At 40.5% G+C, this 17,763-nt stretch overlaps 1 protein-coding gene and 1 long non-coding RNA gene across 5 annotated transcripts in view; one reads left to right on the top strand and one right to left on the bottom strand.

The window, feature by feature from the left end:
- Positions 1–552: 552 nt before the first annotated feature.
- The window catches only part of ELP4 (elongator acetyltransferase complex subunit 4), a 274,679-nt gene continuing 257,468 nt past the window's right edge, over positions 553–17,763 (bottom strand). For 2 of the 4 annotated variants that reach the window (XM_003830413.6, XM_008955877.5), the window contains exon 10: positions 553–938. In XM_003830413.6, the coding sequence (XP_003830461.1) occupies positions 807–938 (132 nt within the window). In that variant the 3' untranslated portion in view covers positions 553–806. Of the gene's footprint in view, positions 939–1,288 lie in introns of those variants that run through there. The other 2 variants (XM_034932357.3, XM_034932358.3) reach the window with 1 other exon arrangement.
- LOC129393352 (uncharacterized) overlaps positions 17,058–17,763 on the top strand; it is a 60,956-nt gene continuing 60,250 nt past the window's right edge. The window contains exons 1-2 of the long non-coding RNA XR_010113348.1: positions 17,058–17,196; positions 17,458–17,609. This is a non-coding gene — a long non-coding RNA (uncharacterized LOC129393352). The remainder of the gene's footprint in view (positions 17,197–17,457; positions 17,610–17,763) is intronic.

Raw genomic sequence — 17,763 nt, 5'->3', positions numbered from 1 at the left:
TGGAAATCTGAGTTAGTTTCATTTTTTCACTTTGTCTCAGACCTATGTTCTGTAAAATCTCTCAACAAGCTTCAGTATATGTTTTTCTCCTGGTATCCTAGCATTAATGTAGCTGTCAGTTTGAATTTCAATCCTGAATGATGCCTGTTGACATAATTTCATAGTACTGACTTCAATTGTTTAGGATTACTAAACTAAAGACCATCCACTTCTTTTTTCTATGTTTCCTATCACTCAAGTTCTTTATATTTAATAACTACTATGGTAGACTAATTATCTCTAGTGGAGTCTAAATCCCAAAATATTATTTTGTCTTTATCAATTTAATAACTGGATACATAAATGCAAATTTATTTTATATATTAGTAAACACATTTTCATTTAAAAAACAGCATTTTTGGTGGCAAGTGACTGTTTCTGTAATAAAGAGAAAGTATGTTTTCACATACAATCTTGAATTTCATCATGTTTTGTATGCTACCTGCTGTGACATGCACTTTACCATGACACTAAATGCCTTAGTACACACACGAATGACCACTGTCAGGCATCTTGAGATTTTGACATTTTTTGGTGTTTATTTAAAAATAAAATTATTTTCTCTAGAGCATGAAGGAAAAATTTAAAAGTATTTCTGCTGTGCTAGTTCTGTAAAAAGTTAAAAAATGAGAAATGGCACCATTTTATAATCCTGTGTTTTTCAAGGAGTGGAGGGTCAAATTGTTAAGAAAAATATTTACATAAGCTATTAGCAATCATAATTAGAGTGTCATAGAATTCTGCATGCAGCGACTAAGGAGGAATCCCTAGAAGTCCAGGTGCTTCTTGCCTCCGGCCATCATGCCACAGCCTGGGCCCAGCCGCTTGGCGGATTCTGCCAGATCCATTTTGCTTGAGCGGCTCACTGTGTCTGACAAGTCTGGAGGCAAATGCAGTCGCTATGGCAGAAGATTTCAGGAGAAGAAAAAAAGAAGAAAAAAATTAATTTTGCTTTGGCTAGCATACTTCAGAATACAATATTATGCTCTGTTGATCAGCATTTAGTCTTGCATATAAAATTCCTGCTAAAACAATTCTTCAGACTGAATTCCAGCATAATCACCTCCTGTTCCTACTGGATTTTACAAATTACAGCCATCACAGAAACTGTACCAGGAATCTTAGTGGAACATTTTCAGTGTCCAAACCAAAATGTATTAAGATCTTTTCTCATTAGGTAGAAGTGAACACATGTAAACACATAAATAACAGCAACGTTGGAAATATCGCATAAATAACGGCAGATGTCTTTTTTCTTTTTGGCTTTGTTTTATTTTGCCAGAGCTCCAACATGCAATTTTTAAGGTCAAATGTAGCTTTTCAGCAATTATAGATTCCCATGAATACTTCTTTGTCTTTGTCTATTAGTTGACCTGACGATTCTTTTTCAAGGTTATACTTTCTCTAGGAACTTAAAATTTTCACAGAAATGTTGACAACATAAAAAAACGATACCAACCGGAGGGTCAATTTTTTCACCTGTTCAGGTAAGTCAGCCACAGCATCTATTACCGGTCTTGGTAAGTTTGTTTCTATGCATAATATTGGGTCATGTTTTCAAAAGTATAGTGTTGCTTTGAACACCCTCCCAACCCCTGCCCATCCCAACTGTTTTTCTGCAGATACAGGCTGATTTAAACTGACCCCAGCAACTGACCACAATTACAGAAGTTACTGCAATTAGGGAGAAACATCCATATTTCAAAATAACATTTTTCTGTTTTCAAAAGTATTGTGTTGCTTTGAACACCCTCCCAACCCCTGCCCATCCCAACTGTTTTTCTGCAGATACAGGCTGATTTAAACTGACCCCAGCAACTGACCACAATTACAGAAGTTACTGCAATTAGGGAGAAACATCCATATTTCAAAATAACATTTTTCTGTTTTCAAAAGAATATCAAATTCATTTAACTCTCCGTGCTCCCAGCTCGCAAAATTTATTTCATAAAAATCCAAACTTAAAGGAACATATCTGTTGTGTGAGACACAAAGTGGTGTGGGAGGCTAAAGATAAGGCAGCATAGGGCTCCCCGCTGATGACTACACACAGCCTTCTAGAGAAGAACTGACCTGGAGACAACCTAGCTGAAACCCTTCATTTGGAAAACTCTCTTCAATATGGGGGGGAAAAACAGATGAAAAAGGGGAGAACCATATTATTTTGGTCAAAATATTGTGGTCCACAAGCATATGCTCCAGTTAGTTTCTTTCTTGAATAAAGGCTTTTTATTGTCATGTAAACACAAGCTGTGTGCACATGATCAAAATATTTTAAAACTAAAAATAATTTATGAAAAAATATTCTTCCTTGATTTCAACCTGCCTGTACTTATTTTTAATACAAATATATCTAGGATAAAAGATACTATTATACAAATGTATGATCAATGAAGATGTCAGAAAGGTTAACGGGGTCAAGAAAAGCTGTAACACTCATAGAGTAATATCCATACAGAACTATTCCTTAGTATCCATGGGACCCAGCCTGTCACTTATTAAGCAATTAAATGTCTATTTCTTGAATGATAAAAAAGCACAAATAAAGACATATTTGTTTCTTTGTTTTAAGCAATTCTTTCATTTCTTTATGCTCTAGTTTGTGCCAGGAAAGATTTCAGGCAGAAACAAAGGTATGAAAGGCTCAGGAATCGGCCAGGCACACTGGCTCATTTCTGTAATCCCAGCACTTTGGGAAGCTGAGGCAGGCGGATCATGAGGTCAGGAGATGGAGACCATCCTGGCCAATATGGTGAAATCCCGTCTCTACTAAAAATACAAAAATTAGCTGGGTATGGTGGTGTGTGCCTGTAATCCCAGCTACCAGGGAGGCTGAGGCAGGAGAATTGCTTGAACCAGGGAGTCGGAGGATGCAGTGAACCGAGATCGTGCCACAGCACTCCAGTCTGGCAATAGAGCAAGACTCTGTCAAAAAAATAAAAAATAAAAATAAAAAAAAGGCTCAGGAATCCAAAAGGCAGGTATGGTTCTAAAGTTTGGGGTTACAAATGTCTGTGTAGGGTTAATTCTATCAGTGTCCATGTGAGGAAGCAGGAGGGAAAGAAACCTTTAATTATATGTCTGAGTTTTAATGTTTAAGATCTTGTAGTTATTGCTAATGAGCAAAAGAAAAATGACCAGGATACATGCATAATCTGAAGGTTATCTGAAAAAAAAATTACCATAAAGAAACGTGCATGTATATACTTTTGGTTGGGACCTGACAAATGACGTCAGATGGTGATTAGGCTGTTTGGTAAATCAAGTGGAGTCAACAAATATTTAGAATCCACTTGCAGCAAGGGATTCTGAAAGGTTATGTCAATAGAGTACCTTCCACATTCATTTCCTTACAATACAGTAATATGAATAAGGCAAGCACATAGGTAACCCTCACAGGGAACACTCCAAGTTAGGTATACAAGAAAGGCAGACACAAACCAGAAATCACAGTTGGCGAAGGAAAACATGAAAAAGCTTTATGGGGTAGGGATCTGGGCTGGGTCTGAAGTAATGAACTGGATTCTGACATGAAGAATGGAGATTTGCTTAACAGGAGAACCAATATATCTTTACGATTACATGATGCATTTAGTTAACGGGTCATACTGCTCTGATAATCTAAATGAGAAAACCTGCGTGCTTTATTTAGAACAAGCATAATACAATTTATTTCAGGAGCCTACCTATTTGCTTGTGGACTGGCTCAGCATTTCTTGGCCTCTGCTTTTCTAGGCAATGAATGTGGTGAGCCAGTTGGCCGAAAGCCCTTCAGAGAAAAAGTAGCTAAATGTGACATGTGACATGCTTGGAAATCTTTCAGGTTGAATGGCTTTGAAGTAAAGTCAAGTATCATTCGTGTGAGACTTCTGAGCATAAAAATTTAGGGGTAATATGATTAACTGCTTTTAACCAAATGCTACATTGTAAAGCTAGTTGTATATTCATGCCCTTTGAAAATGCCCAAGGATGGCTCTTGGAAATATGTGAATCTATGTGTGATTTTGCCTGCTTTTGTTGATTATTACTTGAATGAGCTTACTATGCAATCTAAATTCTCAAGCAGTGGGTTTTGTTTTCTTTCTTTCTGAGCCTCCCCCTGTGCGCCATGTCAGTGCGATGTGAAACAGCGAGGAAGAACAAGAGATCAGGTTCCAGGCTTGCCAGGTGTGTCAGGGATTTTTCCTTTGAGGCTTCCAAAGCATTTACACACTTGACATGTAAATATTCAGATGCTGCTGTATCCCAGATCTGTCTTCTGAAAAAAAATGCTGCAAGATACTCTGCATAGCATGGTGACCTCCTTTAGACTTAAAACTACAGGGCTGTAGGGTATATAAACTTTTAGACATTGAGGTTTCACTGAGTAATGGTTTAAAGAAAAATCAGACCACAAAAAAAATCATATTATTCTCAACCTTGAAAACCAAATCAAGGTATTCATATTTCTCATTTTATACCTGGGGTTCTGAAGCAAGGGCCAAAACCAAAACCATATCTTACTTCTTGAGCTGAAATTTTTCCACTTGATTTTCTTTTCTCAGATTCTGGGAGGAAGAGACTGTGTGATGCAGGAGATGGATAGCTGGCTGGCTGGCTGGCTGCCTACTTTTTCCATTAATGCCTTGTCTAAAACAATGATTTCTGTGTAGGCAAACGGATCTGGGAAAGGTGTGACAACTTCCACGGTTCCTGCACAGGCCAGGGTGATTTGCTGTAATCCCACTGGATCAATGCTGCAAGGAGGGAGACAGTGAGGCTAGCAAAACACTCTGGCAGATTATGGAGACTCCTGCCAAAAGGCACCCTTAGGCCCATGGGAAGCCCAGGGTCATAATAAGGCAGCAGCAGCAGAAGTGATTTGCTCTGAGGCTCCAAGAGGTACCGAGGAGAGCTGGACTTTGAGATTCTTTCCCCTCTACTTGCCTCTCCGTCTCTTTGTTGGGCTTAGCCACTGTCTATATTTTGTTCCTTCTGAGTCAGCAGCTAAATTGATCCTATAGACACATAAGATTGGAATTCCTGGCTCAACAGTTCCCTTCCTAATTCCTTTTCTCCCAGCCTGCCAGGCCTGTGCTCAGCGCTCACAGTTCCCAGACAGAAGGGGCAAGATAATGAATCTAGATTACACCTGGATTTGAGACAAATTGCAGGTAAATACTCATTAAAATAAGTTTAATCAGTTTATATTTTTCACATTTTGCCAAGACCAAACCATCAGGCACTGTTTGTTTTCTGAAAACAACTGATGTAGTATACTTTAACCCTTAGCAGATGACTAAAGATTTATTTTAAACCTTTTAAAAATTTCTGACATTTCCTGAAAAGTCACAATTTGTATTGCTCAGGATCACAGAAATAAGCATTAACATTTCAGAATACTCCTAATAGATTTTTTCATTTTTCTTTAAAACATTGCCAATTTAAATGAAAACTTGCCAGGCACGGGGTAGCTCACACCTGTAATCCCCACACTCTGGGAGGCCGAAGTGGGAGCCTGGGAGTTCAAGACCAGCCTGGACAATAAAATACAGTGAGACCTCATCTCTACAAAAAAACCTTTAAGGCCGGGCGCGGTGGCTCACGCCTGTAATCCCAGCACTTTGGGAGGCCGAGGCGGGCGGATCACGAGGTCAGGAGATCGAGACCATCCTGGCTAACACGGTGAAACCCCGTCTCTACTAAAAATACAAAAAATTAGCCGGGCGTGGTAGCGGGCGCCTGTAGTCCCAGCTACTCGGGAGGCTGAGGCAGGAGAATGGCGTGAACCCGGGAGGCGGAGCTTGCAGTGAGCCAAGATCGCGCCACTGCACTCCAGCCTGGGCGACAGAGCGAGACTCCGTCTCAAAAAAAAAAAAAAAAAAAAAAAACCTTTAAAACTTTAGTAACTGTCTCAAAAAACAAACAAACAAAAACAAAAAACAACAACTTATAAATACCTTAGAACACACAGGTTCTACATTGGTCCCTTAACAGAGGTGGCCAGGACTTGTGGGCACTGGACACAGAGGCAGAGAGTGACAGTTTGATACCTGCCTCTGTCATTCGCTCTCCATGTAACCTCAGAAAAGTCAATTCAGCTGGTTAAGCCTCAGTGTCCTCATCTATCATGGGGGAATGATTCTTCCCTCATAAGACTCTCGTCAGAATAAAATGAGATGTGTAAGTGTTTTGTGAACTATCAAGTTCTACACTAATTTATCTCTTCTTGCTTCAAAAATGGATCTGAGGTGGTTCATAAAAGTACATATGGTATAACAAGACAAAAACAAGTGAGTTTATTAGGTCAAGGAAATCAATCTACAAATATAACGAACAAATATAAACAATAGCAACAGCACATCAGACTTAGCCACCAGGTCTCAGTCTGCCTGGAATCTGAGTATTTAGTATAATTACTCTCTACTGCGGCTCCTTACAGACATATAAAGGAAAGTGCAACTGCAGTCCCTGCTTCTGAGGTTTTAAAAGTCTAAATACTTTCCCTCATACTGAGTAAGGTAGGAGTGAAAGTGGGGTATGTAAGATGCCTGGCTTCTGGGCCAGTGTATACATGCATGGCTGTATTAAGGAGGCAATTTAGGGTGCATTTTATTTTTAAAACCTGTATTTTGCACATGTCTTCACTGCTGGCAAAATAACTAATAAAGGAAATGTCAGAAGATGAAGCTTTCCCACTCGAGTTTTAAAAGCATATCCCCCCTTTATATAATGGGGAGGAAACAAACGCTCAAAAGGCACACCATCCTATTCCACTGCAGTTTTTCAGCTGTGATGCACTTGCTGCAGGATGATATACTCATCTCTGCAGCCAGTGTGTATTCTGAACTGCTCCAAGTGGTAGGGAATGAACTAGAGTACAGGCTAAGTAGCTATAATACAGAGACACTCCTACCCTCTTCCAAAAATGGCTTATAAAAGGTAGTTTATTCCTTTTCCATTTTACAGTCCAGAAGTAAGCAATTCAGAGTGGGAAGGACTGGTCTGCCATTCTCAACAAGGGGTTCCACTTCTGGCTGCAAGGCTGATGCTCTTGCTGGCTCTTAGCTTGTGAGAAGAAAGAGGCCAGGAAGGCAAGACCTGAAAGTTGGACACATCACTTCCACTCATGCCCAGAACAAAGACATGGCCACATCTAGCTGCAAGGGAGGCTGGGAAATGTCTAAAAGTGTGTAAAAATGTTTAACAAATCTATTACTATGGAAGGAGGAGTAAATGGATATTGGGAGACAACTAGTGGCATGTCAATTTCCAGAAGGGCCACAGCAAAATGATCACCATCCAGAAGCATTCACTCAGTATGTGAACTATAGCTGACTGCGGGGGCCCATTCATGGTTTCCGACCAAGAAATGCATACCTGATGACCCCACTAGTCCAGAGGGTGGGAATAAAAGCAATGTGTTCATAGTCTCCCCTGCTCTATGGATAAACACAGAATTTCTCCTTCCTTTGTGGAAAGACAGATTTCCTTTCAGGGTCACAAGGAGGAGGATGGAGGGGAGAAGACAGACTATGGTCACCATCATAGTATTGCTATGATATCTTCACAAGATTTCAGAGTGTTGTTTCAACTTGCAAAAAAAAAATCAATGTTATATGCTATTATATAATCATTATATTTTATATTGTTATATTTGTAGTACTCCCTAATTATTACATTATTACAATGTAATATTATATTGTAATTATTCTACATCTGGTTAGGATTTGCAATGTGGAGGATGCATCTGCTGAATTTTGCATTATTGTCATATATGAATAGGCCAGTGGAAACAATGCCAGAACCAAATATTTGCTCTTTTTGGATTGGCAAGTGTACATTTGGTAGCAGCTGAATATTTCTGGAGCAAATTCTGCTAAACATGATTAGGTTTCAGGTTTAAGTTTTTGTTTAAGGCCCAATTCATGCCCAGGGTTTAAGATTAAAATGATTAATCTTAATTGAATTTTATTGAATGTCATAATCATACTATATCCTTTAAATGGAAAAATATTCATTGGGTTCTTCCTGATTTGAAAATTAGACAAAATTTCAGCACTGGAACACTGCACATTGGCTGTCCATTGAAAAATGCTCAGGTGTGCAATTATTTTGACCGTCAATTATAACTGACAGTATTGTCTTGCCTCCAAATTCACCTCTCTGAAAGCAGATTGAGAAGAACTCACTTGTCTAAACAAAAGTGTGATTTGTGAAAAGGCATGTGTCTGTGGCAAAGATTGCCAGTTTACTCCCAAAATCGATTCTCCTTTTCAGAGAGTACAAGAATTTCTAAATATTAGTGAGGCACATAGCCTTCTAGAACAGAGGTCACAGTTCCTAGCTTCCCTTGCCAATAGAAGAGGCTGAGCGACTAAGTTATGGTCACTTCATCTGGAGCAGAAGTGCTATGGTTAACTTTAGGGTGAGCTCCTTAAAGAGGAGGCACCATCTACTTATCCTTTCCCTTAAAATTGCTATTAGATCTTGGCAAGAGAGCCCCTGCCCTAGGTCCTGATCCACACCTCCTTTGGCCATGCCCCATCCTACAGGGTGAGGAATTACAGGGCTAAAGGAGATGTGCTTCTAGATCCCATACTCTTTTTTTTTTTTTTTTTTTTTTTTTTTTTGTGAGATAGGGTCTCACTCTTTTGCCCGGGCTGATGTACACTGGCGCAATCACAGCTCACTGCAGCCTTCCCCTCTCAGGCTGAAGCCACCCTCCCACCTTCTCCTCCCAAACAACTGGGACCGCAGATGCATGCCACCAAGTCCAACTGATTTTTTTTAATTTTTAATTTTTATTTATTTATTTTTTGAGACGAAGTCTCACTCTGTCATCCAGGCTTGAGTGCAATGGTGCGGTCTCAGCTCACTGCAACCTCCACCTCCCGGGTTCAAGCAATTCTCCTGCCTCAGTCTCCCAAGTAGCTGGGACTACAGGCATGTGCTACCACGCCCAGCTAATTTTTGTATTTTTAGTAGAGACGGGATTTTGCCATGTTGGCCAGGCTGGTCTTGAACTTCTGACCTCATGATCCGCCCATCTCAGCCTCCCAAAGTGCTGGGATTACAGGCGTGAACCATCGCACCTGGCCTTTAAGCTTTTTTGTAGAGATAGGGTCACACTATGTTGTCCAGGCTGGTCTCAAACTCCTGGGCTCAAGCAATCTGCCTGCCTTGGCCTCCCAAAGTGCTGAGATTACAGGCGTCAGTTACCACGTCCATCCTGCCCTTCTTTATAAAACATGCTCTGGGTACTCATAACCTCAGAATTCCCTGTCCAAATGACTACAAAGCCTGCACAGTTCTCTCCCCCAGGTTCATTCCCCAAGGGTCGACTGTGTTGTCTGTGTGTATAACATGGGGCCCAAGGAGTAGCCAAGAGATGGCCATTTGTGGGGGATACAGTTTTGATGTGCAAGCTGGGCATCCACAAACATGTGTGAATGTGCCCTTGTGTGTGGTAACGGGGCAGTGGTGGGAAGAGAAAGGAGGCATGCTGTAGGCCAATTCTCCGTGTGTTTCATGTTCTGGAGTGGAGCCCTGATCCTAAGTTTAAACTAGGCTTTTCAGGGAGGTATATGTGTAAAGGAAGATAGAACATATTTAATAGTTTGTTGGCTTAATAACTTAAAGTATTTAGGCATATAATAATTATGTGGTCCTTTATTTGCATTCTTGCTCTAGGCTCTTTGAATGTTAGGGATGAATCTAACTTCCCTCTTCCCACTTGCTGAAATGTGGACTTCAGGGTAGGTGCTAACACAGCCATCCTGGACCAGAAAATGGAAGCTATTTGCTGAGGAGGGCATAGCAAAAAGACAGAATGGGTACAGGCTCTCTCGACACCATCTGGCCACCAGAAGAGTACTGGGTCATCTAACTGGGCTTTATGTGAGAGATACATGAACTTCTACATTACTTAAGCCACCGTGTTTTTGGATCTCTGCAATAACAGCCTAATCTATATTCTGTTTATATAGTTTGGTACCTGACAAGTGAGGCACTGAAGTTCTACCACCTACCTAAAGGTATGTTGGCTTAGTGGCTTGAAGATAGGCAGTGAGGTCAAGTATTGGAAAGTAGAAAGCTGGTGAGCCTTGTTATGCTTGTGATAGCTTGGAGGGCAAATTTCCTCCCTCCTAATCAGAGGCTCTATGTGGAACATTAGAGAAATTCAGAACACTAGTGTGTTGGTAGCTTCTTGCCACTTTAAGCAAATTCATTTATAAAAGACAGATGAACTCAGGCTAGAGTTATAGAATCTGCAAGAAGAGATGGAAGGGACTACCTGCAGCCCACAAGCTAAACTGACTAACAATTTGGCAATTGGGGCCCCATGGGGTTGAAAATACCCAACTGTTTCTACACCTGCACTCCAAGACAGACAACCTTTGCAGATGTCTGTGCCCCTAAGCCTTCGTTAAATACCTTTGTTAAGTGGCTGGTCAGAAAATGGGAGCCACCTCAGAGAAAAAAGATTAAGGGTATTGCCTTCCCACTCAAGTCTATTATTTTAGATGGCTTCAAGGCAGCTACTGATAAGATGAAAGAGTGAGATAAGGGTAGAGAGGCCAGAATGTTAAGTCTTTTTAAAAAATTTATTTTGAGACAGTCTCGCTTTGTTGCCCATGCTGGAGTGCAGTGGCACAATCATGGCTCACTGCAGCCTCAACTTCCTCGGCTCAAGCAATCCTCCCAAAGCCTCCGAGTAGCTGGGACTACAGGCACAAGCTGCCATGTCTGGCTCAGTTTTGTATTTTTTGTAAAGATAGGGTTTCGCCATGTTGCCCAGGCTGGCCTTGAATTCCTGGGCTCAGCAATCCTCTGGCCTCAGCCTCCTGAGCAGCTGGGATTACCGGTATGAGCCACCATGCCCCACCTAAGACTGAAGTCTTACAATGTAACAGTCATGATGAACAAGGGGAATGGGTGCTCAGCATCCATCAGGAAGTATCTTGTCTTCTGGTGTGTCTTCTTACACATCAGGGGCTATGAAGGTGTGCATTAGCTTTATCCAATTAGATGCATTTGTACTAGATTAAAAAAATGGAACAGAAACAAGAGCTATCTCACTGCTGCTTTAACTACCGCAACTGGCAAGCACAGCTGTGGAGACCATTTCTTTTTGTGTGTTGGGATTCCACTGACTAGTCAACAGCTTCATGGGAGTTGAGAGACAGTTGTGGAAGTTGAGGCCAAACCTCTGCTTCTGTGTCCAGTTGCTTGCTTCATGGGGGTCAAGAAGAAGTTGCAGTGGTGGCAGTGGGATTTACTAACCCCAAGAGTGCAGCCCCATACATGTGTTCAATTAATACCTCCAGTGGTGGTCTCCCAATTCTTTACCTTGGTACCTGTGCCTGACTATGGTACAGGTAGTTGCTTCCCTGCTGGCCAGTTTGATGGCAATCTCCTTCAGCCCTTCCAATTATTTCACTAATTCCCCATTTTCTTCTATAAACTTTCCCTCTGCATAAAATAACTAGGTGGTATCTGTTTCTTGCAACTGAATTCTAGAACTATGTAAGACAAGCTCTTTGGCTGTGATTACTTGCATGTGGAACCAAAGGGAAGCAAATGGACTGCAAATCTTCTAAGTCCTGAGGAAACTGTATTGGCAAAGAAACCACAAGCCTGGCCAAATGCCTATAATTATTCAGCCTCTACAGTAATCCTAGGCCCCCAAAACTGATCTATCAATAATTGAGTTGTGAAAACTGTGGAGCCCCCAAAGGGCATACTCTCCAGTGGTGACCTTCTGTAGCCAGGGCTGATAACGGACAAGGAAAAACTTCCTAGAGGGATATGCAGGATGATGGACAAAGGAGTTTCTTCCAGAGAGAAGTGGGTGCTACAAACTGGGCTAAAGTCTTTGATTGCCAAGGCAGATAATTTTTGCAGTGTCTAGCCAGTAGGATTCCTCACTCATGCCTGGAGTGGGAGTAAGTGAATTATGGCAGAGATTGATAATTTTCTTTTTCCAGTGTCTACTCTCCCATTTTACTTTAGCAGCAGAACCCTTGAATATAAAACAATTCTGAATAAAAACTTCATTTTCAAACTTCCCTTGTTGTTAGTTGTGGACCATGTGTTCATGTCTGAAACAATGGGAAAAGAGCAGAAGTGAGGTTGCAACTTCAGTGTATTCCAATGGAATTTGAACTTGGGCAGTCTGGCTTCAGTTTACACTCTGTGTGCCAGAACTTTTCTAAGCACTAGAGACAAAACAGTGTGAACAAGACAGGCAAGACACCTGCTTTCAGAGAACTCCAAAGATTAGGAGGGACAATGCACAGATACTTAGATGACTCGAGGAGACATTGACAACACATAGGAGGGCAAACAAAAAAAAGAAGATAATTTAGGCCGGGTGCGTTGGCTCACGCCTGTAATTCCAGCACTTGGGAGGTCGAGGCAGGCCTAAGGCCAGCAGTTTGAGACCAGACTGGCCAACATGGTGAAACACAGTCTCTACCAAAAATGCAAAAACTAGCCGGGCATCATGGTGCATGCCTGTAATCCCCGCTACTCAGGAGACTGAGGCATGAGAATTGGAGAACCGCTTGAACCCGGGATGTGGAGGTGGCAGTGAGCTGAGATTCCGCCACTGCACACCAGCCTGGGTGACAGAGCAAGACTTATTCTAAAAAAAAAAAAAAAAAAAAGAAGAAAATAATTCAGGTGGTGAGAGGTGCTTTTAAGGAAACAAAACATGGTGATATGATGCTGGCTGGGAGTATGACTTCAGTAGGCGAAGGCCTTTCTGGAGAGTATATTTGAGCTAAGACCTAATTTTTTTTTTTTTAGAGACGGAGTCTCGCTCTGTCGCCCAGGCTGGAGTGCAGTGGCACAATCTTGGCTCACTGCAACCTCCGCCTCCCGGGTTCACGCCATTCTCCTGCCTCAGCCTCCTGAGAAGCTGGGACTACAGGTGCCTGCCGCCACCACGCCCGGCTAAATTTTTGTATCTTTAGTAGAGACAGGGTTTCACTGTGTTAGCCAGGATGGTCTTGATCTCCTGACCTTGTGATCTGCCCGCCTTGGCCTCCCAAAGTGCTGGGATTACAGGCTTGAGCCACTGAGCCCGGCCACTAAGACCTAAATTTTGAGAAGGGATTCATAAGACCCAGAGAAAGAAGTCCCAGGCAAAGGGAATAAAATGGAAAAACTGTGAGGTGGGAATAAGTTTGGCATGCTTGAAAGGCAGAGAAAAAGTCAGCTTTTCTGGAGCAGTCAATGAGCAGGGGAGTGGCTATGAGAAGTTTGGCGTGGTACGCAGTGGTCAGAGCTTGTAGAGTTTCTAAAGTGCAGTAAGTGACTTGGATTTAATTCTTAAGGGCAAGGGGGTAGCCAGGAAGTGATGTGAGCTTATTTCTATGAATACCAGGGCCATCTTACCCACATCCTTACAAAGTCATGCATGGAGATTTGCAATAATAGAAAAAAAAATTGTTGCAAACATGCATATTCTACAAGAGACAGAATTTCCCCAAAGGTGGTATATACGGGCTATTAGATCCTGCTTTCTTCTGATTCTGAAGAAACATTCTAGCTACTAAGTGACTCCCATCTCACCCTCACCCTCCTTCTGTGGGGAGTGGTGGTTCTTAATCTCGTGCCTGCCCAATAGAAGATTCCAGGTACAGGAGTTGAGACTTGTGTGAAATGTCCATGAAGGAGAAACTCTAGCAGTTTCTACTGTTGTGGGGATGGTTTGCTGAGTTTAATTCTTTTAAAATGTGACTTGGAATCTTTTGGCTACACAGCAATAAATATACCACCATCTTTCAATCCCAATGTTCCTTTGTTTCAGACATTTAAGAATTCTCCTTCCTTATTTTATGCATTGACAAAGAACAAACTAGATTATTCCTGGAAAGCTTAAAATGGTCCTTCCTTCATACCTTCAATCCTTCCCTCCCCCCTCCCTCCTTTCTTCCTTGTTTTTTTTTTTTTTTTTTTTTTTCTTTTTTGACAGGGTCTCACTCTGTCCTGCCTCAGCCTCCCGAGTACTGAGACTACAGGCATGTGCTAACACATCTATTTTTTGTAGAGATGGGCGTCTTACTATGTTGCCCAGGCTGGTCTCAAACTCTTGGGCTCAAGTAATCCTCTTGCCTTGGCCTCCCAAAGTGTTGAGATTACAGATGTGAGCCACTGTTCTTGGCCTGGTTTTACTTTCTATGCAAACTGAAAGCAGTATCTTTTACTTTTAGTTTCTCCTATTTTTTTTTTTTTTTTGTAAATTTTATTCCCATTAATGCTCCAACATGAGTAGAACTGAAAAAAAAAATCATTTAGGTAACAGTTGAAATAACACAGCTGGATTTGTTAAACTGTACTTGGATAGTAAAAACACTGTGAAAGATGCCTTCTCCCTGACCAGCCCCCTCTCTCCAGCAGCATCATGTCTGGGATAAAGGAATGGGATGCATAAGTCACACATGGTCACTATTCCTGTGATCCTCTGATTGTGCCACATTGTCTAAATCGGTTACTTGATATCTCCCCAACTGACTCCCTTCTACTCATCTTTCCTTAATTGTGTAGCTGGGTTTCTCACTGGCAACCTTTTTGCTGGTCTCCAACTGCTGCTTAACCCATGGCTTGTGTGGCTCTGGAACACACAATACAGGCCGGAGCATATAAGCTCCAGAGTGTGTAGAATTTGAATGAAGCTTTAGCAAGGCCAAGCTGAGAGATGCTTCAGATCTAGTGCCTGCTGCTGCTATTGCCGTAACTAGAAGAGAACTGGGGTCTTTCTTTAGATAGACTACTATTTTAACAGGTTCTTCAAGCCTGCCTTGCCTAGGAAGTACCTTTCCTACCCAAGATAAGTGAGGAGACATTTAAGGAGCAATATTTTGGGTACTACCCCTCAGGTGGCTTAAGAATACTAATATATTTTAGGAACACACAATGTTTTTAGATCTGAATGTTAAGTTTGAAAAAGTCTTTCAGAAATATATTCAAACTACTAATTAAATGAGAATTCCTTTTTATCCTTGTTTTTCTTTAAAAGTATATTATATGGAAACTACTCTAGAAGTGGTAAAAGGTAACAATATCTTTCTGTTTCTTTACTAGAATTCAAACTAATGTTTGCTTCTTACTATAATCTGAAAGCTCCTACTTAGTAACTGTTAGCAGATAAATGTGTGTGCACATTTGAGGTTGATCCAGAGATTTTAAGAACTGCAGCAGATCCACTATCCAATTTAAGGATTGGCAGAGGTCTGACTGATACACAGCTTATGCAATAGAGAAATTCTAAGATGTGAAAAGTCAGGAATCAGAGAATTTTGAAATCAGACAATTCACCAGATTGCTAAGTTACCAGGTTAATGTCAGTCCCCTAAATATTAATAACTTTCAAATTTGGCAGCTTTCGATGAACACTCCTCTTGGAAATGTGGCAATCATATATATTTGTGTCTAACACATACATGAACGTGTTGATTTCCTTTTGGCTGTACACAAATGAGTCCTCAGAGCATAATAGCCAACGTCTTTGCTTGCATAATGCCCCACAGTGTATGCAGAACATTACTCTACAAAGCCCTGAGATGGGGTATGAAGTGCTCGGTGGAAATGGCAATGTAAAACATCCTGGCAGCATTAAATCTCCCAACTACTCTCTAGTTACTTTGAGACCCCCACATTTAAGGGTCTGCTAGTTCCTCGGTATGAAGAAAGAATTTTTAATGGGGCCAAATGTAGGTGTTTACAAGGGGGAATTGTTGTTTTTTATTAGGAGCTGCCTTATGTTCAATAGTTGTATTTACTTTGTCAAGCTAGCCAGAATTAGAAAATCCCCATTGCTAGGCAGCCTAGAGTGTCTGCGAAGTATTTCTGGGCATTCAGAACCGAAGCATGTGCTGCCCAAAGGCAGGTTTCATTACAGTGTGTTATTTAGTCCTCTTTCGTCCCTCCCTACCCCCACACCCCCAGATAGGGCTGCTTCTATAACAGGAAATCTTGGTTACTTTATGCTGAAACATATTTACATGACTGAAACACGACAATTAACACATTTGTAAAGCTTGAGGGATAGGCACACTTTAATGGTTTTTTGAAGCAGGCTGATTTCCTGGAGCTTTTAATCTTATTTTATTTTGTTCTGCATGCATGAACAAGTTCTTATTTACTATAGGTATTTGACAAAGTCTACCTGGTATGAATGTGAATACAAAGAAAATAACATGAGAATTAATTTTATGTTTTATCTTTGTCAAATTGTTCCTAACTTCTTTCACCAGTTCAATGTATATTGAGGACTATAATATTATTTTTGTCATATTGTATTAGCTTTTATACAAAGACATTTAGGTAGTATCTTTTTGGTTTGAGAAAATGAAATGAGGCTTTCTCTCTACTGAGTGTATAAAAGCTTTTCATAATGAATGAAAAGTATCAATTACAGCAGTGATTTTTCTCACTCTTCATGGACAGATAGAGGTGCACTCTTCTAGGTAGTGTGTATTTCACTTGCTTCAAATTTAAATTAACACCTAGGTGATATTAATTAGTATTATTTGATAAATGCTGTTGTGTGTGTTTTGCCTATTTATATATTTAAGTGTAAGTATATAGCATAACAATATTGTCATGAATACTTTAATATCTTTTAATTATGTTGACTAATTGCTAATTAATAGCTTTGGTAAAATTTAGAAAAAAAAATCTTAAGTATCAGAGCCCTCTGAAATGAAAACTCCCATTTTCCTTTTGATTTCTGAAAACATGCTAACCCTCAAAACCCCCACTCCAACTCTCACTTAAAAGTTTATGGCAAATTTACAAATTACACTGGCTTCACAGAGTTGCTTGATACATCTAATTCCCCCTTCCACAAACCTCCCTCCTCACCAATTTGAAAAGGATCTTGGTGAACAGATTGGGCAAAGCGAGAGCCCTCTTTCTACATGCCTTAGGGTGGTGATAGGGCAGCCAAAGACCAAGTGCTTCAGCTGAGGGATACAGATTAGAGATGAAGACCTAACTCCAAAGAGTAACTCTTTGCTGAAGTGACTTCACAGAGGGAAGTAAGCAGTAATTCAACTCAGCCTTAGATAGAAAGCTTTTCTATGAATAATGGGAAATAAAGTTAAAGGAAATGATGCAAATAAAGCAAGAAAAAAATACTGATGATCAGAAAAAAGAAAAGTATTTGTGAGTATATAGATAAATGACTACGTTGCTCTTAGGGTCTTTTTTTTTGGTTGTTTGTTTGGCTTAATCAAAATGCATGTTTCTAAAGAAATGTTAACAGGAGCTAAGTTTAATTTCCACTTGGATAATTCAGAAGTAATTTCTCATACCGATTATTTTCTATTCTTTAAAAAGTAATTTGCTTTTATATGTGGGGGATTTCCCCCCACCACCTAACTACCCTTGAGCTAATTTTTTTTTTTTTTTTTTTTTTTTTACAAGGAGGTCTGAAAGATCCTCAAAATAGAGAAGAGCCAATGACTTCATACACCGAATCGGCTAAATCCTGTCTCACATTTTCACTGTAGCCAGAAGAGCCACTCTGGTCAAGTAGAAACCCTGAAGTTTGCCGTCATTTCATCCAGGGTCTGCAGGTATGCAATGGGAATGTTCCTTTTGGCATTTGCAAAATTAGTGCTCCAAAATGAAATAGTGGAGGGAATTGATTTTGTAATTGTTATGCAGGGTTATTCTCTAAGCTTTTTAGATCTAAGTTAAATAAAACATACATATTTTTGCATTTCCTTT

The sequence above is a fragment of the Pan paniscus genome, chromosome 9 (assembly GCF_029289425.2).
Source record: "Pan paniscus chromosome 9, NHGRI_mPanPan1-v2.0_pri, whole genome shotgun sequence".
Lineage (NCBI taxonomy): Eukaryota > Metazoa > Chordata > Mammalia > Primates > Hominidae > Pan > Pan paniscus.
The sequence above is the reverse complement of the archived record's forward strand: the minus strand, read 5'-3'. Positions and strand labels throughout refer to the sequence as shown.